The sequence below is a fragment of the Trichomycterus rosablanca genome, chromosome 25 (assembly GCF_030014385.1).
Source record: "Trichomycterus rosablanca isolate fTriRos1 chromosome 25, fTriRos1.hap1, whole genome shotgun sequence".
In the NCBI taxonomy this organism is placed as follows: Eukaryota; Metazoa; Chordata; class Actinopteri; order Siluriformes; family Trichomycteridae; genus Trichomycterus; species Trichomycterus rosablanca.
In genome coordinates, this window is record NC_086012.1 from 1579348 (window position 1) to 1604072 (window position 24725).

The 24725-nt window shown below is 47.4% G+C and overlaps 1 protein-coding gene across 1 annotated transcript; it reads right to left on the minus strand.

Moving 5' to 3' along the window:
• Positions 1 to 1221: 1221 nt before the first annotated feature.
• tesk2 (testis associated actin remodelling kinase 2) lies at positions 1222 to 24150 on the minus strand. The gene is made up of 11 exons (XM_062988015.1): positions 23955 to 24150; positions 18858 to 19163; positions 16978 to 17099; positions 13238 to 13286; positions 8312 to 8458; positions 7309 to 7391; positions 6127 to 6211; positions 5957 to 6040; positions 5569 to 5655; positions 4770 to 4908; positions 1222 to 3154 (listed from the first exon to the last, which is right to left on the minus strand). The coding sequence occupies exons 2-11, from the start codon at positions 19080 to 19082 to the stop codon at positions 2337 to 2339; spliced, it is 1839 nt and encodes a 612-aa protein (XP_062844085.1). The 5' UTR covers positions 19083 to 19163; positions 23955 to 24150; the 3' UTR covers positions 1222 to 2336.
• Positions 24151 to 24725: the final 575 nt, after the last annotated feature.

Sequence of the window (24725 nt, forward strand, 5' to 3'; positions counted from 1 at the left end):
TCATGAGTTGCTTCGTTATTGATTTTAGCCAGAAGTCGTTGGTGTCGTACCTGTCGACATGCGAAGCTCTGATACGTTTTTGTATCGGACTTGAGGAAATGTGCTCGGGACGTCGCCTTGCGTAACAGTTTACTAGGAATTCATGAGCAGGATAAACCTGTCGGAAGAAAAAATACGCGGAATGATCTACAGACTCGGGTTTGAACACAAAAGCAAGTTGTTAAATTTATTTCTGAAGGACCGAATGAACACACATGCACGTCCACATTAAAATAAACGAAAGAACTGAAGCTCCTGATGTGTCTTTGGTACAAATATACGTGTTTACATCTCTGATTCTGTTACAATCTACAGCCAGGACAAACATCAACATCGTATAGATCGTGGAGAGAGTTCTCCTCACACATGCACACACGCTTTACACAGAGTGCACCAGCGGGGGGGGGGGGGGGGGGGGGGGGGGGGAGTAAGACATTTAAAATCACTTTTAATCACCTCATAAATATAAAAATAGGTCATTTCTATAAAACTAGTCGGCTTCAGTTAGATTTATTGCATAGAAACGTAGTGACGAACCACAACAGAACGAACAAACGACACGAAGATTAACCATCGAGATCGGCCATCCATTCAAGTGCAATTTTTCTATGAAGTAGTTACAGACACGGAGGCCTCGGACACACCCGACAGGTCCGGACACGCCCAGATCTCAAAATAACACACAAAAAAAAAAAAAAAATTATTAATCAAATCTCGTCAGACGGGATCGTAATTGTCGCTCACACATGGAAGCAGGTGAATTGTGGATACGGAATGTTTCTTTCCCAGCGATCAGCGCTGCGGTCCGTCCTGAAGTGTGTTTATTATTTATTCGAATTTTATGTCACGTTTTACACACTCTGGGAGGAAACCGGAGCTCCCGGAGGAAACCCAGTGCAGTCACGGGGAGAACGTGCAAACTCCACACGGAGAGGACCCGGACCGGCCCACCTGGGGATCGAACCTAGGACCTTGCCAGTGTGTTTGAATGCAAAACATACACCGGTTAGGGTGGTTCTACTCATTCATTCATTCTGATTCATCCTAGTCAGGGTTGCAGTGGGTCCGGTACCTGGACAGGGCGCCATTCCATCCCAGGTCAGCGCGTATTATTTATTTCTATCTGTTTATTAGGATTTTACTCTACACAAAATAGACCCGGACCGCTCCACCTGGGAATCGAACCCAGGACCTTCTCTCTGTAAGGCGACAGTGCTACCCACCGAGCCACCGTGCCTCCCAGGCGAGGCGTACTCAGCCTATCGTTTACTCGCACACCTAGGGGCGATTTAAAACAACCAATGCTCCTTCCTTCCCGGCAGCGACTGAAGGCGAGGATGAGAGGCAAAGCTACAGGAACCTCGGTGCAGAGGGTGGATTTTCACAACGATTTAAGGAGCAGTGATGAGCACCTCCGGACGGACCACAGCTCGTCACCTGTGCGCTAACCGGAAGAAGAGTCGAACAGTGAAAAACGAAACCGTGCGGTAAATAAACCTCCGAATACAAACTCACAGCGGCGTCTTTAAACTTTCGGACGTGATAAAAATTCCCCGACGTGCACCGAACCGAACCGAACAGATTAGCTTAGCCGTGGCGTGCCTGGCATCCGATCGGCGTTCGATTGTTTAGCTTTGCGTCAAGGCTGCGAAGTTCGGGAACGTAAAGCCGCCAGTTTAGCATCATGTGACCTGCCTGACTGAAACGACCACACCCTTTCTCACCGTTCTCAGGAGACTATACTGGGAACACTGGGTGCAGGGCTGGAATACATCCTGGCATCAGCCACACCTAGGGGCAATTTAGACTAGCCAATCAACCTACCAGCAGGTTTCCTGGAGGAGAAAGTACCAAACACTCGGGTCCGGTGCGTCTGTGCAAGTCTGTGCCAACCTGAAAATAAGCTGAAGGACTGACCATTGGGCAACAGAGCTCGGTCAATTCGGTTCTTAAGAGTAATAGTTGGGTTGGCGAGTCACTGGGCACATGGTATTAATACACCTGGACTGGGTGCCAGTCTGTTGGTGCCCACCTCGCTATGATTATCTGATCAGATGCCAGCATGAGTGCACTCGGCAAGTCCTCATGATGCTAAACTGGCAGCCGTGAGCGCCCATAACGATAACAAATGGTGAAATCCGGGCTGAACTATCGCTGTTATGTTTCTATATACAAAGGCATTGTGGGTAAAGGACATATCTGGCTACTTTAGGAACCTTGTGCTCGTGATGTGCGTTCGTTCTCCCGTCTGAACGGCGCAAAACCACGTGGTTAACGCGTGCCGTGTGTTCGCCGCCTCAGATATCGCAGCGAGACGGGACGTCCGGCGACGCGGAGGCGCGGCAGGGCGCGAGGACTATCGAGCGAAGTTCCTGAGGCTCCACGGGCGTGGTCAGAGGAAGCGGGTTCCTATTGGCTAAGGAGAACAGAGCGGGCGTGTCGCGCTCGTCCTCGGCGTCCATGTCCTCGCCGTTTCCGTTGGGCATCAGATCCGTCTCCTCGCCGTCGAACGGGCAGTCTCTGCTACTTGAGCAGTCCATGTCTTCCTCCGAGCTGTCCTCGGACTCCGCGCGTCCGTCGTTCTGCCTACCCGCTCTCGGCCTGTAGGGCGGGATCTCGGCCACGGCGTATTTCTTCGCCCAGCCGCCGAGCGGTCTAGCCCTGGCGTCGCCCCCCTCGCTCCTGGCCGCGCCGAAAGCCTCGGACGGCGCCGGCTGTGGCAAGACGGGTAAAGAGTGCCACTGCCGGCCGGGCAGCTGCCACGGTTCGGGCCACGCGGCGCTCGCCTGTGCCTGGTGCGAGCTCATGTTGGCCCGAGGCGAGTGCAGATCGAACATGAGCGAGAACACGGACTTGCTGGGCATGTCAAAGAACTTGATCTTGCCGCCCTTCAGGTCCTCGCGGGCGCTGAACGGGTTCACCTTGGCGGCCCCTCGCGGCCCGGGGTTATAGTAAGGGTCCTGGACGTTGACCTTGTGGCCCGGCTTGCGTGAGAAGATGTCCGATTGGCTGCGCGAGAGCCAGATGTTGCGCCGCGGACGAGGAGACTTGGGAGGGATCTTGTCGTCCTGGAGAAGCAGAGGGTTCAGACGCTTCATGCCCTGGAACTTCTCTCCTAAATAATATAAACAATGAGATAAATAAGCGTTTCTTTTCACAAACGTTCTTAAGTACATCATATGACCAAAAGTATATGGACACCCCTAATAAATATAACATTCAGGTTCATGTACATTTGATTGTTTACTTGCAAAGAGTGTAAATATTATTATTATTATTAATTATATTAGTAATAGCACTTTATAAAGGCCTTGCGGAGAGAATGATGATTTAAATATTAACCATATTAAAAAACCAGACCCCATGTCTGTCAAATAAAATCACAGTGAATGAGCCAAAACATTAGGACCACACATCTAGGATTAATCAGAACAGCTTTGACCTGCTGAGACATAGACTCCACAAGCTATCTGAAGGAGTCCTTCATATGGCTTTAGTTTGGGCAAGGGCCTGTCCTGTTCCAGCAAGACCCCCGTGCCCCCGTATATAGATACACCTTCACAAGTTTGGTCTGCATAAACTCCGCTGGCCTCTGACCGCAGCCTTGCTGAACTCCACCATCCACAAACGTTCATGGACAGGCACGTACAGAAGTTGAATGACCTGCTACCACAGGTCTCTATCAGACAGCTTGTGGAGTCCATGTCTCAGTGGGTCTGAGCTGTTCTAACAGCATCCTAGGTGTGTGGTCCTAATGTTTTGACTCATTATCTGCTTTTTTGACAGACATGGGGTCTGACCATTTTAATAAGGTGATATTTAAATAATAATTTCCCCAGACAGCTTTAATAAAGTGTTATTATTATTATTATTATGATTATAATATTATTTACACACTAAACGCAAGCCTAAGAGAATCATTTTGGACATAATCAGTAGTTCCGCCAGGGGGCGCAAAAGTAACGCGTATATTTTTTCTAAATATGAGCCAAACCCAAAAGGTAAACCTGCAGCAGTGATATTGAACCCGGATGCAACTGTTTTAATGGTCATCAACATTCCAATCATTCCTTCAACCATTATAAACACGGGTGGCAGAAAGGCAGGAAACACCCTAGACAGGTCGCCAGGTCACCACAGGGCACACACATACAATTAAGGCAATTTGCAGTAGCTCCAGTTAACCTGACTGCATGTCTGTCCAGATGGAGAACATGCAAACGTTACAGAGCAGAACTGAAGGGATGCTGAATGTTTGATGGGATTGCTCCTGAGAGCGCGGATTCTCCCCCTCTCTCTCCCCCCAACACCAACCCAAACCCTAACCACACCCTCACCCCGCCCTCTGTGGCCACGTCGTTTTGTTTGTACCCCAAAAAAAAATTAGAGCCCAGGGTGGTAAAAGAGAAACGGTAACCGGAGCCGGTGTGCAGGCAGACGGCGAGCTGCAGGGTGTTCCGGCCTCAGGAGACGAGGCCGGTGGAAGACGGAGTCGTTCTAAGAACTGACCCGCTTTGAGCTGGTACATTTAGGTGTCGAATGGTAACTAATAATAGTAAAAGCACAAATCACAGACCGCTGTAGTTGCACAGCCATTTATAAGTAATTTAGTAATGAGCTTTTTAGAGGCAGAATTGGAAAACACCCGAGCATCTTAAACACAAACTGTCAGTAAACGGAGCTCGGTGAAGTCCTTCAGCCGAAATAAACGCCGTATTTGCGCTGCACACCTTTCGCCGTCGCCTTTTTCTCCATCTCTGCTGGATGGTGAATCCTCTCCCTCTCAGCATCTTCGGCTCTCAGACGCCGCTGGATGTCCTCCAGTCTCTTCACGATTTCCGAAAACGACGGCCTGAGCTTTGGGTCCATCTGAGCGTGCACAAGGAAAAATGCACAACCAGGAATAAGAGACAGGCAGAAGCAGTTAGCTGTATATGTATAACAGGACTGAGTTTTTAACTTAGAGTTAGTAACTACATGAAATATAGCAGCGTGGAGAACATGCTAAAAGCACCAAAGCACTGAGCACAGTCTACTAGTGATCTATCACAAATTGTATTTTTTTTAAATCCTTTTGCTCTTCCCGTGAGCTTCAGTAGATACAGATGATGAACATTTCTGTTCAAAATGTGACTTGTAGAATATTTCCACATTTTTATTTTTAGAGGGATGACCATGTGAGGGTAACAGGACTGAGTGAAAACCTGGGGACGTGACTAAAACATGGACTTTAACCACATTATTCTACATTTCTTATAGAAAATAAATATTAAAAACATAGATGTGATCTGGAGTCACCAAACGATGCAGAAAAAAGGAGTTTTATCAGCATTATAGGGTTTTTTTTATGAACGTTTTAAATGATATATCCTAACTTTGCAATTAGATCAATGTACAGGGCACTTTGCTTGATTAAAATGCATTTAAAGTGAATTTTTATATACATTCATGAACATATTGCCCTGGGGATGGAAATGGCACCGATTCGGAAGAATGGCCCTAAAACCTAAGTAGAACAAGACGACTTACATTGCAGCAGTTGAAGGCCAGCTGCAGGAAATCGGGTGGACAGTCTCCGACCATGTGCTGGAACGCATGATAATCCAGTCCGAAATTCTGCCAGAATGCACACAACATGAAGGTTTATCACCAGTTTATTATTTCCTCCTCTGTGTTTTATAATATACGCATCAGTTAACAACACACATCTCTAAAATAAAAGGGTTCTAGTGGAACAAATGCAGACCAACATTTCTCTTCTGTAGAAATTAAGGTGGGAGAAGCAGAACCTTCCTCCCTTGGATGAGCCAATCATCATCCGTGTTATTTCTATGCTGTATGCTGTACATTATCATCAGATCTGATCAGTCTGGTATCGGTATCGCAATAAAAGTAAAAAAAAAAAAAATTCACTCACTTCAGTTCGGGGCAGGAAGTCGGGATCAGCTTGTATCCTCGCGATGACCTCGCACAAGATGATGCCGTAGGAGAACACGTCAGCCTGGACATGAGAGTGTTATTCATATTTATTTATTTATATGTACTCGTGTATGATTACGCAACTTAAGACGAAACTAAATCTCTCACCTTCTCGTTATACGGTTCGTCTCTTAGAACCTCTGGTGCCATCCAGAACGGAGAACCTACCACTGCCAGCTTCTCCCCATCGGCACTGTGTACAAGAGAACGATGCTGTTATGTGGGCGAGAGGGAAACCAGCACGAGCTTGTTCAACGGGTACAACGTCAAACCCTGAAGGTGCTGGAAACGCCGGAGGTAGTTTACGTTTAAGACGTGTTTAATCAGGTTTATGTGAGTAGACAGAGATGTGGCTGATTTTGGAGTGTGTCTGTGGTAGTTTGTGCCCACTGTTGCCCAGATGTTGGATGGGAAGGCCGGGGTCACCCATTGACATTCAGATTCATCCTAAAGATGTTCAACTGGCGTAAGGTCAAGCTGGAACAGGAAGAAGCCTTCCCTAAAGTGTCGCCATGAAGTTTGAAGCATGAAAGACGTTACATGATTAATTTTATCCGCCTTACAACGGATGTGACTGAAACACCTGTGTGCTTGTTGATACATTGGGGCATGTAAAATACACTGAGATCTCGGGTTTGGATCTGGGACGGGGGTAGCTGAACAGCGTAGCCATCGAGAGGGTCACTTGTCAGTGCACTCTCAGTGCTGGTCACAAGCCCGGATATACAGGGTTTTGTCAGGATGGGCATCTGACATAAAAACTGTGTCCAAAACAGAGCTTTACCCAGCAGATACGAGCAATAAAGTGTTTTACACCCCAGGACAGGGTACCAATCCATCGCAGGTCTTTAGTCAGCACCCCAAAATCCCAAACAGTTGAGGGCTAGTGTAATAATGTAAAAGACCACGATTTACCTCTTGCTTATTACTGCCCGTTACTTCCAGCTAACAGAACCTCCGACTGTTTATTTCGTTTATTCGAGTCTCTTCTCAGACGCACTTCTGAGAAAGCATATCTCAACCTTTACAGAACCTTCCTTCAGCCAGCCTGGTATTATTAGCTCTCATAACAGTTTATTTCAGTACGCGATGTTCCTGTCGGATCAGGTGCCCCCCCCCCGCCAGACCCAGTCACCCAGTATACAAACAATCCTTCAACCTGGATCTTTCACTTTTCATTTCACCGTAGTGAAGATAAATGCTTGAAATCCCCGAATATGAGGAAAGGAAACTAAAACCGCACGACTTCACCTCGTAATCAGACCTGTAAATCAATTCAGCGTCACTCACTCGTGACTGGGGATCTTCTCTGCGAGTCCGAAGTCTCCGACGATCGCCGTGTAGCCGTTTTCGTCCGATTTGATCAGGCAGTTCTGTAATCACACCGACACACACTTCACACTTCTGATTTTTAACGTCCCTGTACCCATCCGCTGTCCATCAGTTTCTACGTAACAGTAACGACCCTCACAGCTTTGGCACACTGTTAAACTATATGGATGAAGACAGCAGGAAGAGACCCCCGTCCATCCTTCCCTCCCTCAAACACGGCCAGTTGTGTTTCTTGGGCAGGTCGGTGCATCTGCTGAGATTCTGCAGCTTATTACACAAAGAATGCGTCTTACTCTCTCTGCAATCTGGTCCCACTGTGGTCTACAGTATGTAACATGAAGCCTCCACAAGGGGGTGCTCACATACAAGGTTATTTAATTATTATTGTATTTCTCGCCACCCAGTGCACTGGACCGCTGCGCCACCCAAGCGCCCCTCTAGTGTATAAAATATCGTGATATCATTTGATTATATCGACTGGCTCTATTAGAATCGTTAGCAACACCATAGCAACAGATACCAGTTGATCAATTCCTACAGAGGTCACTAAAGATCAGAGTTGAGGGTTTGGGTCGCGACCCTTGGGTGAGTCACAAGCCATAATAATTAATAATAAGCTAATTTTACCAGGCACATACATAAACTAAATTAACGCCCCCTTGTGGAGGCTTTACGTTACATCTTTACACCGTAAACCACAGTGGGACCAGATTGCCACCAATTTCATTAATGAAGTATGTTTTGTTTTGCATTTACGTTCACATTTTCGTCATTTAGCAGACGCGTTTTATCCAAGGCGACTTGCAATACTGTGACGGTATACTGTCTAAGCAATTAAGGGTTAAGGGCCTTGCTCAAGGGCCCGGCAGTGGCAACCTGGCAGTGGTGCAGCTTGAACCAGCGAGCTTCCGATTACTAGTCCAGGACCTTGACCACTATGCTACAACTGTTAGGGAGCTACCTTGGAGGTGAGGTCTCTGTGAAAGATGCCCTTGGAGTGCAGGTAGGTCAAACCCATGGCGATCTCCAGTGCCAGTTTGACCCGCATGGCCCAGCTCAGGTACTTATTGCTGTCCAGCAGCTGCTCCAGGTTCCCGCCGTTAATGTACTGAAAACACAAAACACAAATTTTGGAAGCTGAGAGAATCTTAGTACTGAGTTTTTCTGGTCATTTTTGGTCATATAAATACACAATAGTACAATAAACCGTCTATTCCTTTGTTCCTTGGAGATACGTAGCACATAGAGGTGACGTAGAACACACCGTTACAGAAAGCCTGGCTATGCAAGACCAGCTGAGTACAGGTAAGAGGTCAGATATTTATAGACATTCAGTTATGGAAGATGGAACTCCTCCAAGGGCTTTTTTATTATTCAAACCCTTCCAGATCTTGACCATGTTCTCCGGTTTAATCTGTACTAATGAGTAAAGTTCACACAGAGGATTACAGTGACACGTCGGAGGTGTCGTTTACACCAGCGCTGACAGGCAGGGTGAAAACCAGGCCACACATGAGATCATCTTCCAGAAATAGGAGGAAGCGTCAAGTGAAAGGATTCCTCCGGTTTACTACACCGGGGCTGTGGAGCTTTTCTTCTGAAATGTTATAACCACGCTATAAACACCATCAGGGTTACTGATAAGACATCGCTGATAATGACAACAGTCACTTTCTGTATGCTGTTTATCCTGGTCAGGCTCACGGTGAGTCCTGCGACACCCGGGCCGAGGTGCCGATCTGTCCCAGAGCACCACAGACTTAAATCTAAACCAAAATTAATACCAATCAATCCACCATCTGCATGCTTTTGGAGGTAAACCCACAAGAAGCTAAGATGGGAAGAACATGCCAAACTCTTTAGAGTCATTGACAGGCACTGAAGATACACCTTGTTTACCAGGACTACCAGGTATAGAGGCTCGATATCCATGTGTGACACTGACAGGTACAAGGGTCACGCCTCCTTCACTGGGACCGACAGGTACAAGGGTCACGCCTCCTTCACTGGGACCGACAGGTACAAGGGTCACGCCTCCTTCACTGGGACCGACAGGTACAAAGGTCACGCCTCCTTCACTGGGACTGACAGGTACAAAGGTCACACGTCTTCCTTTACTGGGACTGACAGGTACAAGGGTCACGCCTCCTTCACTGGGACCGACAGGTACAAGGGTCACGCCTCCTTCACTGGGACCGACAGGTACAAGGGTCACGCCTCCTTCACTGGGACCGACAGGTACAAGGGTCACACGTCTTCCTTCACTGGGACCGACAGGTACAAGGGTCACGCCTCCTTCACTGGGACTGACAGGTACAAGGGTCACGCCTCCTTCACTGGGACTGACAGGTACAAAGGTCATGCCTCCTTCACTGGGACTGACAGGTACAAAGGTCACACGTCTTCCTTTACTGGGACTGACAGGTACAAGGGTCACGCCTCCTTCACTGGGACCGACAGGTACAAGGGTCACGCCTCCTTCACTGGGACCGACAGGTACAAGGGTCACGCCTCCTTCACTGGGACCGACAGGTACAAAGGTCACGCCTCCTTCACTGGGACTGACAGGTACAAAGGTCACACGTCTTCCTTTACTGGGACTGACAGGTACAAGGGTCACGCCTCCTTCACTGGGACCGACAGGTACAAGGGTCACGCCTCCTTCACTGGGACCGACAGGTACAAGGGTCACGCCTCCTTCACTGGGACCGACAGGTACAAGGGTCACACGTCTTCCTTCACTGGGACCGACAGGTACAAGGGTCACGCCTCCTTCACTGGGACCGACAGGTACAAGGGTCACGCCTCCTTCACTGGGACTGACAGGTACAAAGGTCACATGTCTTCCTTTACTGGGACCGACAGGTACAAGGGTCACGCCTCCTTTACTGGGACTGACAGGTACAAGGGTCACGCCTCCTTCACTGGGACTGACAGGTACAAGGGTCACGCCTCCTTCACTGGGACTGACAGGTACAAAGGTCACACGTCTTCCTTTACTGGGACCGACAGGTACAAGGGTCACGCCTCCTTTACTGGGACTGACAGGTACAAGGGTCACGCCTCCTTCACTGGGACCGACAGGTACAAGGGTCACACGTCTTCCTTCACTGGGACCGACAGGTACAAGGGTCACACGTCTTCCTTCACTGGGACTGACAGGTACCAAAGGTCACACCTATTTTCCTAGTACTAACAGGCCTGAGGCAACACCTTTTACCTGAGCTGACAGGTATAGGGGCTAAATCCTCTTTACTGGAAATGAGGAAACACCTTCACTAGGTCATGTCTTATTTTCCAGGAATGATGGGTACAGATGCTCCCCATTTATAGTCTATCACACCCATAGCCATCATCATAGGTGTTATATTTTGGAAGCAACACCCTCTTCTTTTAACGTCTCCGGTATCCACTTAAGGAACCCGAGACTACCGTGACCAGGCCTGCCTTTCTGACGGGTGTCTAACGGAGGAGAGGCGTGATGCACACACGGGTGCTGATGTAGACGCCTCTCTCTATCAGGGCCCAAATACAGGACAGCATGTCCATCCGAGAATAAATATACAGCCGCTTCGACTGGTGGGGCTATTTTTGCACTGTTTACTTCAACTCAATCAAAAGTAGCCGTCGCCGAGCTGTACGGTGTTCAGAGGAAGAGGAGAAAGGTGGAAACCATTAGGATTTCGGTCAGTTCCTTTGTGTGAGGCTTCTTCTCCAAATACACGCCATAAACATTCGTCATTACAGGACACTCCCCCACACCCCCTTAGTATAAAAGCCACTGGGCCTCAATGGACAAGTGACCACATCTTGTTTAATATAGAATATTCATTAATTCATTCATTTATTATGTTTTACTGCTACTTTATCCTGGTCAGGGTCATGGTAGGTCCAGTTATCTGCACTGTGTTGTATACTGTATCGTTTGCACTTGTGTTGCCCCCTGCTCTGAGGAACGCTGTTTCGTTTAAGTACGTACTTGTACCCGGCTGAAATGACAATAAAGCCCTTTTGAATAGCTCTGGCTGTAAACTGGGGTTTGTTTCATTTTCACTCTGGAACAATATTTTCACACGGCAGCTCCTGCAGACCGAGGATCATGTTCATGTTGTTCACTGTGCACGGAGAAAAACAATCGAGTCTTTATGGGAAAATCCCCGGGGGAGGAATTTCTATTTCAGAAGAAACTGTTATTATTCCCCTCGGCTCAGTTCGGCTTGGCTCGACTCCACCAGTTTTCTCTCGGTGTACAACAACATGTTGGTACGATAGATTGGTACTAATCAGGGTGCATAAATGGAACGTGGGGGATCGATTGGTTACTAATCATGCCATAAATAGCATGTGGGGGATAAATTGGTTACTAACCATGCTATAAATGGCACGTGGGGGATTGATTGGTTACTAATCAGGGGGCATAAATAGCACGTGGGGGATTGACTGGTTACTAATCAGGGGGCATAAATGGCACGTGGGGGATTGATTGGTACTAATCAGGGGGCATAAATAGCACGTGGGGGACTGATTGGTTACTAAGCATGCCATAAATAACATGTGGGGGGATTGATTGGTTACTAATCATGCCGTATATGGCACGTGGCCGATTGATTGGTTACTAATCATGCCGTATATGGCACGTGGCAGATTGATTGGTTACTAATCATGCCGTATATGGCACGTAGCAGATTGATTGGTTACTAATCATGCCGTATATGGCACGTGGCCGATAGATTGGTTACTAATAATGCCGTATATGGCACGTGGCAGATTGATTGGTTACTAATCATGCCGTATATGGCACGTGGCCGATAGATTGGTTACTAATAATGCCGTATATGGCACGTGGCAGATTGATTGGTTACTAATCATGCCGTATATGGCACGTGGCAGATTGATTGGTTACTAATCATGCCGTATATGGCACGTGGCAGATTGATTGGTTACTAATCATGCCGTATATGGCACGTGGCAGATTGATTGGTTACTAATCATGCCGTATATGGCACGTGGCAGATTGGTTGGTTACTAATCATGCCGTATATGGCACGTGGCAGATTGGTTGGTTACTAATCATGCCGTATATGGCACGTGGCAGATTGGTTGGTTACTAATCATGCCGTATATGGCACGTGGCAGATTGGTTGGTTACTAATCATGCCGTATATGGCACGTGGCAGATTGATTGGTTACTAATCATGCCAGCATGGATTGGACTCCTTCCTCCTTTTATTTACTGAAATGTTTTATGCCCCCCCCCCTTCCCAGTTCTAATCTCAGCTCTGCTATCAGCCCGCCAGGCGCCCACACAGACATGTTTCCTTTCAGCTACTCTTCCATTCATCTTACTATCATCCAGTCTCATGCTAGAAATATCTCGAGTTCTTGGATTGTTTACTTGTCAATCCAGATTTAATTTTCGATTTCCTTCAATCTGGGATATTGGCTCTCACTGTGGTTGGGTGGAGTCCTACAGCTTAGGAAACGACTGCGATCTGTATTTCTGTAAAGCCATTCTGTCCATTCCTGGTCTGTTTCTATCGAAGCCTCACTGGAGGACGTGTGCAGGCCTGCATGTTTGAGGACCACATTCCTCTGTCGTCTTGTACTAACAGTGGACCCCCCCCCCCCCCCCCCCCCCCACACACACACACACACCTCCCCATCACCTCCAAACTCCCCGCTGAGGTTTAATTGACCCCGCTTCCACTCCTACAGGCACATCTGATATTGTACTGAGCTGCCACTCGTGGTCTGATTACAGGTCTGATGTTTACAGCTTATAAACAACGTGTTTAAATACACAGATCTACGCTCCAGCGTGGGGATTCCGATCAGTGCTGGTGTTTGAAGGTGAGCGTGTTTCTGCCTGCCTGGAGGCTTTTCTTACCTCTGTGAGGGCATGGAGCTGACCTTCCTGCACACAAACCCCCATAAACCTGCAAGCAAAACACAATTCAGTCAGACAAAGGTGGACATGCACTCTGTAAGCTTTGTCTAAATCTACGTACCGGAACTGAGATTATTACAAAGCAGAGCTCGCCATGCGTATGAAGCTTGTGGAACGTGGTTAACCCTGCCCTCGGTCAAACAAGCTTTACATTATCGCAGGCTTCGATGCTGCCATGCAAAAACAAACCCCCCGGCACCTGCTTTTCCTTCACCTGAGGTCGTTTTTCGCTTGACAAACTTCATTCTAGCGTGAAGGTGCCGATTTAGGACAGCAGCTTTAGTCTCGTGAGGTGATAAAAGCACGCTCGACTGTGGACAATATCTGCCACGTTCCAGCAGGTTCACCTGTTTTTTTTTTTTAGTGGTTCTTGCAATGGTTTTGTAGGCTTTGAATTAGGTCATCGAGTCGGCCAATGCGCTCATGAGGCACTTAATCCTGGTCAGGGTCACAGTTCCAGTGTGAAACTCGAAAAGCGCAGGGTAGCTATAGCCTGGACAGGGTGCCAATTAATCCCACCTTCCCTCACCACTTTGGACATAGCAAACCACGCCAGCCAATAGCACCGCTGAGATTCGAACCCAGATCTAAGTGAGATGGGCTATCGTAATAGGTTGCTGCGCCACACGTGTGCTACCTAGTGTAGATTTTAGGGTGATGCTGAATCCCAAATACCTTCCTAATCAGTTATCATACACCTTTTAAGTCTGGTTCCTTATTATTATTAATATTTAGAGAGTTTTTTCACACCATTTTCACCGTAGGTGTACTCATTAAACCTGGAGGTTTTGGACCTGGATTTGTGTAAGCTGTCCTAAAACAACATTTATTGTAAAAAACACTATACAAACACTTTTGACTCCAGTAAACAGCAATCCACCACTGATGTGTTGTAGGTTCTACATCCTTACAACCATTTAAAAAAAAAAAACCCATCATAAAGAGGCAGAACTAAAGCTTCTAGCCTGATCAGATCCATCAGAGAGGATAATAAGCTGAAGACATGTGAGACGCTTTGGGAAACCATTATTACACCTCAGCAGAACGTCAGGGGTGTCTCGTTTTACCACCGACAAAAGACAAAAGAACGAGACCCTGCTGGACGAGCACAGAGCTTCATATCTCATGCAAAGAAGATCTGTGAACATTCAAATGAACGGCGCAGACTCGCTGCTCGAAAATGCAAACGTGATTCGACACGAAGTGTGAACACAAAGCTGGTTTGGAAGACTAGGAAGATTTCGGTGCAGGTCTGTGGGAATTTGAAACACCTCTGGGTGTTTTATAGGGCTAATTTCAGGGCTCTGTCGACTGAAGTTCTTCCACATCAAACAGGGGCGGGTCATGCATTCTTACACTAGCCCACCACTGCTGAGATTTGGATTCAAATCTTAGCTCTGATACCGGCTGGGCCACAGGAGCCCGAGATATCTCCACTTCCCATTGTTAAACAGTAAGAATGTACATGTGATGGCTGTTGTTTTGGTGTCACTTACCAAGAGGACATAAATATCACTGCTAAACGACACTTCAGTAACACCAACACTCGCAGCTCCTCCGAGGACGCTATTTAAGATTCCTTCTCAGGCAGGTTTACTGAGATGAGTGTTAGAGGTGCCATAACTCCCACCGTCCTGTCTGTTTGAGGCTTTTATGCCCAGACGAGCACTTGTGTGGCCACCATTCGGTCACTGAGTCCATTTAATAAAAAGAACCTTCCATAGAAAATGTGTTAAATTTGTAGCATCAGGCTGCACATGATGGATGGAGGAGGTGCCGTGTCCCAAACACCACACTACAGTATGTGGTCATTAAGAAAGCCTTTGTTTGTCATGTATACAGATACACTTGCTCAAGGGCCCAACAGTGGCTGCATAGCGGAGCCTGGATTCGAGCTGAGCCAAAGCTCTACCGACTAGGCCACCACTGCCCTCCAAATAATGCACTACATTCGCTCGTTGTTATTTTGAGCAAAATGTACTGTATAGTAGATAGTATGTGATTTGAGACACAGCCATACAGCGCCTCTCTCTGCCCATCATGTACAGCCAGATCCCAAAAAACTGACTATAATGATATATTATCTAGTATATACTATATAGTATAGCACATATACTATAGTAGCATTTATTTATGTCCCTCACAGGTATTTTCCTGGAAACGACCAGATATTGTGATAAACTGACCCCGCTGAATTGCGTCTGACCCCTGATCGATGGCTGACTGCTAAGCGTTCGCTCCCCTGCGAGCGCAAAATGAATCACAATGACTGAAATACCGAGAAAGGCTGTTCTGTGCGCTAGACGTCTACAGAGACGCACCGATACAGACACTTAGGTACCACCAGCACTCCCAGTCCTTCCATTATTACCCTTGTTGCACATTACCTGCCACGTGAAACACACAATTTATGATTCCTTTCAGAACCGAGACAGGTTTATAGGACTGGGTATTAGCGTCCCCGTCCAGTCAGTAGATCGGGATTTACACACAAGGTGAGTTCGAGAAAAACCCCTGCGGATCAAAACGAGCCTTTACAAGGAAAAAAAAACAACACACGGTGCTTTTAAGTCTGCAAACGAGCGGCCTGAGCTTTTTTTACGGGAGAAACATGATCCTCGAGTCGCATTCCATGTAGACGGATGCACAGAAGTGTGTGTTGGCTATCGACGTTGCAGTGTGCCCACCTCACGCCACACCGATATAGCAGCGTGTCCCAGGAGTTATTGCGCAATAAACGTCAGGTCTGACATTTATCGCTGTTTTTGCTTCTCCGGAATAACAAAGCTCCCTTCAGAAACGCGGCGCTTGGGGCCTCCCCGCCTCAACCAACCGCCCATCCCCCGCCCATCCCCCCGCCCATCCCCCCCCCCCCCCCCCAACCCCCCCCCCCCCCCGCTCGGTCGGACTCGACAATGCCGAGATTGTAAGAGACGCACACAGAGTCGCTCCCTTCACCGCCCTGTAGCTCTAGCGCACATTCCGCTGCACAAACACCGAGCGGGGTTTTATTGAAAACCAAAAACACACGGTCTGAACTGCAGAACCATTTGTAGACAAACGTGCACGCGGACGAAAAACACAGACGCCACAAATCAGTTTTGTTCTTTCTAATGAGTTATAGCTGTACATCATTTCATCTGGGATCGCACTCGAGACCCCTGCAGCAGGCACAACACCCATGCAGCCGCTCGCCACTTCTCTTTACCAGGCAGAAGCGCATTTACACAGTGAGCTTCCCCAGAAGATAAACCCACTGTGCATGAAAAAGTAAGCTCTAGTCTCTAAATGTCCGTCTACACCCAGTGCTGACAGGATGTGTTCCTAATAAAGAGGTCGGTACGTTTAAACAGCATTTAAAAATCCCAACAACACTGCTGCACCTGCAACACTCGTACCGAAACAACACACGTCATTATCAGTGCAGTCCTGATACTAAGAATGCTCGACCATGCAAACATCATCTGGTCAGTAAGGGTCCTAATAAAGACCAAGGACTACATTTAGTAATTGTATACCCCAACCCAAGTACATCTATAAGGTAGGTGTGGCTCATCATTAGGTCCAATACATGTACCTAACAAAGGAGCCCTGGGACTCATTATAAACCACTGGTGTGTGTGTGTGTGTGTGTGTGTGTGTGTGTGTGTGTGTGTGTGTGTGTGTGTGTGTGCGCTGACCTGAGAATGTTAGGATGAGAGAGTCGGTTCATGAGTTGCACCTCTCGCAGCATGTTGGCTCGGTTACTGCTCAGCTTGTTCATCTTCAGAGCCATCACCTGATCTGAAGCTCTGTGACGCACCTACACACACACACACACACACACACACACACACACACACACACACACACACACAGACCTCGTTAACTGTTGTGTACCCCGTTTACACTACACTGTAAAGACTATAAGGACTCATGGTTGAGCCACAACTTCAGGACTGACGCTGACATCAATAGATCTGTGACTCCGTGCACGATACGGATCTCCATACGAACCCTTCAGGTGCGGGTGAAAAGAAGCGGTCGATACGGCGCGTGCATGTAGGTCTGCAACAGTAGAGGTGATCGGGGAATTGGATATGAAAAAAAATGCATTAGCATAATATTTAATTCGCAGAAGAACGATTCCTCTAACGGATACTCTGAACATCTGAGAAGAACATCAGCCAATCGGCAGCTTACTGACAAGCTGCAGCAGCTTCCTCCTCACATCTGTGCTTCTCTGATGGACTAAAATATGTCAGAAAGATAAACCACAGGAAGTCTCGATGACACAGCGTGAAAAACAGAACAAAACTGCACCGCCGGTCAGGGCTAACCTCCCCGCGCCGAAACTGAGAGGATAAACCACCAAACCATGGCTACGGTGGTGGTGACCCATGATGTGACTACAGTGATACAGCAGGGTCTCATTATTAGTGTTACTGTGGGTTATGAGGATCAGCGCTTCCTGTTTGTGCATTTAATTCACGTCACTTCACTCATTTCTGCTTTTCTGTGACTGAATTAAACATTGAAACATGATCTGCATCAGATTTACACTATATCTAAAAATAGTGGGACGCCCGATATAAGGGAAATGATTTGCTTCCAACTCTGCAGCAACAGTTTAAGTTTAGGGAAGGCCCTTTCCTGTCTGCCCTGCACCTCTGTGAACAAAATGAGCTCTATAACGACATGAAGAAACGTTCGGTTCGGAGCCCTGACTTCAGAATGAACCGGAACCGTTCTTGACTAACATCAGTGGGCACAAATGGGCACCAGACCATGAACGTCTTGGACATCCCATTTCAAAACCATAAAGTGTTAATATGGCCCTATGGGATGTTTATTTTTTTTCGGGGGGAGGGGGGCCATATATTGTACAGCCAAAAGACTGATAAATATATATAAAGCAAGAAGGTCATGGGTTCGATTCTCAGGTGGAGCAGCGGGCACTTTCTGTGTGAAGTTTGCATGTTCTCCCCGTGTCTGCATGGGTTTCCTCCTGGTGCAATATACATATATGTGTGTGTATGTGTACGTATGTGTACGTATGAGGGCGGAAGTGGGTAGCCTCACAGTAAGAAGGTCCGGGTCCTTTCTGTGCGGAGTTTGCATGTTCTCCCCGTGTCTGCGTGGGTTTCCTCCGGGAGCTCCGGTTTCCTCCCACAGTGGAGGAATTGCCCTATAGGTGAATGTGTGTGTGTGTGTGTGTGTTCCCGTCCAGGGTGTTACTGTGTGCCTTGCGCCCATTGAAAAGCTGGGATAGGCTCCAGCACCCCCCGCGACCCTGATTGGATAAGCGGTTAAGAAAGTGAGTGAGTTGAGTGTTTAACAAGCACATACTGACCGATGTCCACATACTTTTGGCACAGAGCAGCAGTTCAAATCTGCGTCCAGACTTTTCGGAGTAACGTTATCTGTCTACGATTTCTGTAACATACTCCCATCACGTGTGTTGCTATGGTTACCAATACAGACATGACGTGAAACCTGAGCACGCCCTGCCGATCGAATCATAAGTACGGTATACAGCCAAAAGTATTTGGACACCTGACCAAAATTGATGGGCGTTTACCTTGTAGACCTCGGAGAAGAAGCCGGAGCCGATCCTCTCGCATACGAAGTCGTCGAGGCGCGTCAGACAGGAGAAGGCATTGATCAGGGCCCGGTAGGAGGAGGGACACACCCTGTCCAGCTGGGCGCCGCCCGTCTCCGGGCCGACCGCCCCGCCGTCCAGGTCCTCCAGACGATCGGGCCGCGTGGGGAAGCCAGCAATGGAGTTACGTTTGCATCTCTCCATCGCGCTAGCTGAACGATTGACGACGTGGACGATTCTGATCGGCCGTTCACATTTTCCGGGCTGAAACTGTCCTCGGCAGACCTTAAATAATAAAACACACCGAAAAAATGAGTTTAATGGTTTTTAAGAGGCTTTAATTACAAATGAGCACTGACGACCTTCTGATTATTATTTATATAATCAGTCCATTTCAAAACTAAAACCTTTGACCTGCTTCTACGGAGTCCAAATTATATAAACACATTAATACGATTTCAGAGAAACATCACATGAACAAAAGTATTGGAACACCCCTTTTATTATTAAATTCATGTGTTTCAGCCATGACAATTGCTACCAGTTGTAATATAATCAATTATATAAAGGAAACGACACGATTACAACTTTGCAGCAGCAGTTCAAGTTTCCTGTCTGGTCCGGCATGACTGTACCCCTGTGCACAAAGCAAGGTCTATAAGAGCCCTGACCTCAGCCTCACTGAACTGCTTTGGAACGAACTGGAACGTCAGCTGACCAGCATATTTTGACTAAATGGGCACAAATTCCCACAGACATACTTCAAAATCAAGAGCGTCTGTTTTAACGGCTGAACAGATCACACAGAGGCCACTATCTGATTTTGAAACGTAACGTCCGACAAGCTCATGATCAGGTGTCCAAATACTTTTGGCCATGTAGTCCACATCTATTGTTTTCGGCTGCTCCTGTCAAGGGACACAGCGAATCGTTCAAAGAGCCCTCGCATGTCCTCCTTTATCCTCATTGATAATCCTCCTCACTGGCCCTCTCCTCCTCAGAACTCTCATCCCTCCTCTGCACACGCTCAAACGTCACCTCTAAAGCATCCTACCGGCACCGTTTCCTCCTAATCTCGTCCATCCTCGTCCATCACGGCGAGAATCTCAGCGTCGTCATCTCTGCCTCCCCCCCTGTTTAAAACCTTTAGACGTTTCTGCTCATTTTCGTTCCCCCGGAGTAACGGGAGCTGATCTAAACACTCCCGTCTGAGCTCGACGGGTCTCGATTACAGCCGTCCTGAGCGCAGGGATGTTTGCACTCGTCTCGGTTCTCGGATAAATATTTATTCTGAAGCAGCCGCAGTTGATTTCATTCTTGTGCGCTTTCTTCTTGAAGCGTTTGTGTGTGTGTGTGTGTGTGTGTGTGTGTGTTTTAGCAGGGTCTGTATTTGATGTCCGACTGAAACTTGTGTGGAATTTTATAAAACTCTGGGTTCTGCGTTTGTGTAAATGATCCCTGCTGTGTCAGTTAGCATTAAAATAAAGAATCGGGCGAGCGGTTCTGCTCCACATACCAAACCTGGATGCCCTTAATGACACAACCTTCCTATTTCCATCAGGGCTTGGGACCAGCACTTAGAGTGCACTGATAAGTGCAACTCCCAAAGACTAGGCTGTTTCGGCCAACCCCCTCTCGGACATGAGCCAATCTTGTCCATGCAGACGTCCGACCGGACGATAGCACAGATGAGATTCGGACCTTGAATCTCCAGATCTCGGCAGTAGTAGACTGACATACTTTAATGCTGCGCCACCTGAGCATCTAATATTAAACAGTAAATATAATAATTACAGTCGGCAGTCGGTCTGCTTCCCAATATTTCTCTTGTGGATTAAACCCAAACCTGCAACCTGGACACGCCCAGCTTTGTGAATTATGACGTGTGTTTGTTTTTGTTTACTCCGTCAGCCCAAATCCCAAACTTTGCCGAGATCTGGGGATCCAGGGTAGGAAAATCTTCGAGGTGGAAGTCTGGGTGGTTGAAACAGCCTTGCCTTTTAGGTGCCACGCTCGTCAGTGCGCTCTCTGTGCCAAGTCTGGTACGCGGACCAGATCCGCCGTGGCGACCCCTAGGTACGGGAGCTTCTAGGATCGGTGTCGCAGGTTAAGGGAGGTAAGAAGCTCCAAAACAGGCCATCACAGTGAGAAATCAGATTACTGAAGTGCAGGTCAACCCAATAATAAAATATATTTATAGATTCTGATGCAGACTCTCTTTTCCTCCCCACACACACACACAGTAAACGTGCAGTAAAAGCTGCATTCAAAACTCACTAGACGGACGAAGTGCCACCACACAACGTTCCATCTGAATGCCTGAACCAAATTAAAAAGTAGACAAGCCATAATTTGTAGCTCTACCGGCACCTAAACACTAGCTTTCCTCCGAGGCGCGCCCAAATCGGGTCAAAAAAACAGCTCGAACTCCCAGCAGCTGGATCCACTCAGCACAGCCCGAGGACGAGGACGAGCACGAGCGTGGTGACGAATCACGAAAGTTCATCTCGACGGAGTCCTCTCATTAGCCCGTTTAACCGACACGGGACCGGCGCTGGGGTCACAGCCAGAACTGATCCATTTCTTCTGCTGAGCTGTTTTAAAACCCTCAAGCCTCTGAGGGTCGGAAATCCATCAGAACTTGTGGACTGACGTCATGTGGTCCTACTGTTACACATTCCAGTTCGAGTTCCCCAGAATCCTGACTGTTAGAATCATACAAGAGAGCGCAGGAGGACATCTGGTGAATCAGGAGGTTATAAGGCCAGTGCTCGCAGTGGGTGTGGGTCAACCCAGTGAGAGGGGTGACCACAATCCACTGGGGGTGTTCAGGGAGTGAAATATAAAAGGGGGGGGGTCCTCTCCTGGCCTCTCTGTGTGCGATACGGCTCTCTGAGACAGGTGAAAAGAAGCAGTCGGCGACTGCACGTCCGTCAAAGCGTGCATGCGATAGTCTGCAGCTCGATTCGGTCAGGGCAGGGGTCCAACCGGGGAACCGAATACCACCAGATCGGGAAGGAGAAAGGGAAAAAGACGTCTGATGAACACCAGCCCCGAGCCGCATTGTTGCTGGTTTGCGAGCAAAACCATTACGCAATCGGACTTGGGAGTTCCCTGACGCACAATAAAAGCATTGTAGCAGATCAGATCTTCTGTTTAACAAAGCACCAACTTTTATTACAGGCTTTAAGAATGCTGTTTAGCATTCAGAGACAAATCCTTTAAATCCTCAGCACAATGATACGATATTACACAGATATAATGAGAGAGATGAAGGAGACCGGGCCTGATTAAAGTAAAGTGGTTGCTTGTTGGCTTGGGAGTTGAATTGCAGTCATGTGGGGGGCAGAGAAATGGGTTTTGGACCTTCTAGAAGTGTTAATGATTAAACAATAACCAACAAAGAAGTCATTGTTTAATGAATGGAGTCAAATATAAAGAACTTTTGGCATTAGGGTGGTCACTAGTGTGATCGAATTCTGTGTCATTGACCTGTCCGGCCATCCAACAGACACATGGCAGTGTGTGTATAAGCGCTAGCCGGCTTGTATTGTGTGCGCGTGTCAGAGCTTGTACTGGAAGTACTGTTATCAGGGCTAATAATAAATAAAACCTCATTAAGAACCGCACAGGTCTTTGACTTCTGCGAATTTGGCATCAGGTGCCCGCATAGATACAGTAACTGCAGAGATGCCTGGGTTCACATAAGTGCCATGCAACCAGTGAACGGTTTGTGGTTCAGCATGTATGTGGTTTTTCACAGATCACTGGGCACAATGCAGCGACACAGGATGCCAATCCGTCGCAGGGCATCGGCCACCAACCCCCCTTCTTCCCCACGAACAGCCAAACATGTCTGTATACCAGCCGATAGCACCGCTAGGGATTTAAACCCCTAGATCCCAGAGGTAGTGGGCTAGTAAGATCTACCACTGCGTCACCCGAATACAGCAGAGGAACTAATGCGGTTTTTGACAAAGCACTGGGCACAATGCAGCGACACAGGATGCCAATCCGTCGCAGGGCATCAGCCACCAAAACCCCCCTTCTTCCCCAGGCACAGCCAATCATGTCTGTATGTAGACATCTGACCAGCTGATCCCAGTGGTAGTGGGCTTGTGTGATTTACCACTGCGTCACCCAAATACAGCAAAGGAGCTAATGCAGTTTTCTGCAAATCACAGGGGACAATGCAGTGGCACAGGATGCCAATCCGTCGCAGGGCATCGGGCATCGGCCACCAACCCCCCCCCCCCCCCCCCCCCCGGGCACAGCCAATCATGTCTGTATGTAGACATCGGACCAGCTGATAGCAAACCCTACATCCCAGTGATAGTGGGCTAGTGTTATTTACCGCTTGCCCATTTCTGTAAGGTAAGGTGCACTACATGGAAAGTCTTTTAATGCCAATTTAAAGGCTATTTTAAGTCTGAGGGTCAACAGAAGTCTAATGATTAGATTAAAATGCATCAGTGGGCATCAGTGCAACAGTTGGGCAATGCATGCTGTATAGAACTGCAACTGCAAATGCCAACTTGAGTTTGTAAGGGCTGAATGGCACAACGAAATGGAGAAATAAGCCTGTAGGTGCCAACTTAGGTTTGCATAAGATGAAAGCACACATAAATCTGTCAATCTTCAGTCTGTAAGGTTTGAATCGAACAATAAAAGTCTGTATTCGCCATCCCAAGCATGTAAGAGTCAGGAGACCAGTGCACAAACCAATTCCACTCAATAAGAACCTAGTTAGGTCTGGTGAATGGTGTGAAACTGGTGGTAATACACTGGTCCAGCAAGTATTGTACTTAGCTGCAAATGCCACAGAAAGAGGAAACACTTTCAGCAGTTACTGTGACAGTATACAGTCTCAGCTATTGAGGTTCAAGGGCCTTGCTCAAGGGTCCAACAGTGGCTGCCTTGCAGCGTAGGGGCTTGAACCGGTGACCCTCTGATTACTAGTCCAGTACCTTAACCAATAAGCTACAACTACCCTATAATATGCAACCTAGTAAGCAAATATAATGGCAATATAAACAGCATATTTATTCAATTCAGTGATACTGATGCATTTCTTACCTGATCTTCTAACTGCCTCCTTTAATTCCATGGCACTCCAGTACACATTATAAACGCTCTTCCATCCAACTATCCATAAATGCATGAACTAATTAATAACACTGTAATCTTAATGCTGCTTGTAAACTATCATAATAAACATTTATTTAACGCTTAACGTGATGCTTAGCATTACTGTAATACTTTCAATATAGACACAAGGCAACTGCTGGAAAGTAAACAATCCACGACGGCTCCTTATTCCAGAACTTTCTCTGCGTGTTTTAATCACGTCCTCGCTGTTTTACACGAGTATAATCCGTCAGACTCACAGTTTGTGATTAAATGTGAGTTAAACAAACTATCCGTCAAACCGTTTGTCGACTTCATCTGCGTCAAAACAGACCGAAGTAAATTCCCGAGTTCAACCGCACGGCTATGAGCTGTATCCCTAATACCCTAACAACGAACACAAAGTGCACTAGACAGGACACATTAATGCTTAAATCATACCCTATATAGTGAACCTAAATAGGGAGTAAGGAAGGTATTTGGGTTCAGCTCGCGCAGGCGTTAATAGCCCAGATTGACAGTTCAGAAAACCATTTAAAAACGGCTACGGTTTGATCGACACACTTATTATCCAATTAAAACGCAGATTAGCGATTCATTGAACCAATCAAACGCTTCTTGATCAAACATCTGACCAATAGAGTTGTAGAAACAGAACGCCCACAGAGGAGGGAACATATATTACGGAGTCGATTCTAAATATAGGAGTCAAAACAAAGA